Source organism: Penaeus monodon, chromosome 22 (genome assembly GCF_015228065.2).
Source record: "Penaeus monodon isolate SGIC_2016 chromosome 22, NSTDA_Pmon_1, whole genome shotgun sequence".
NCBI lineage: Eukaryota > Metazoa > Arthropoda > Malacostraca > Decapoda > Penaeidae > Penaeus > Penaeus monodon.
The window spans coordinates 21,953,801-21,954,175 of record NC_051407.1 but is presented as its reverse complement, the minus strand read 5'-3'; the positions used below and the strand labels follow the sequence as shown (position 1 = coordinate 21,954,175).

Below are 375 nucleotides of genomic sequence, written 5' to 3'. Positions count from 1 at the left end.
TTCTTATCCTTTTTCTAATAAACCAAAAATGATGATTAGAAAAATATACATTGTACATGTCTAACTTCATTTACTTACTGATCTGTTTGACAATAAAGCCTTTGTGCCTGCCACTTTATATTGCAACTGGTAAGACTCAGCCTGAGACTGGCTATCCTCTGATATGTCAGTTACTTCATCATATTCCCAGCTTACTATGGACTCAGCCTGAAAAGTTACAACCTGTAATCTGTAGTCCGGTAGATTAAGCATATCAACACATGAATTGTTTCCCATATGTGCACAAAACAAAGATGAGAATTTAGGTTTGGTTCATGCATAAAAAACACAATGAAAAGGTTTTTAATCTTCATAATAAAATCAAGTTATTAGTGC

At 33.3% G+C, this 375-nt stretch overlaps 1 protein-coding gene across 1 annotated transcript in view; it reads right to left on the bottom strand.

The window, feature by feature from the left end:
• Positions 1-375, bottom strand: part of LOC119587357 (intraflagellar transport protein 46 homolog) — a gene marked incomplete at its 3' end in the record, with an annotated part of 36,509 nt that overhangs the window by 25,320 nt on the left and 10,814 nt on the right. Inside the window, 1 exon segment of the mRNA XM_037936103.1 lies at positions 79-207. Coding sequence (XP_037792031.1) covers positions 79-207 — 129 coding nt within the window.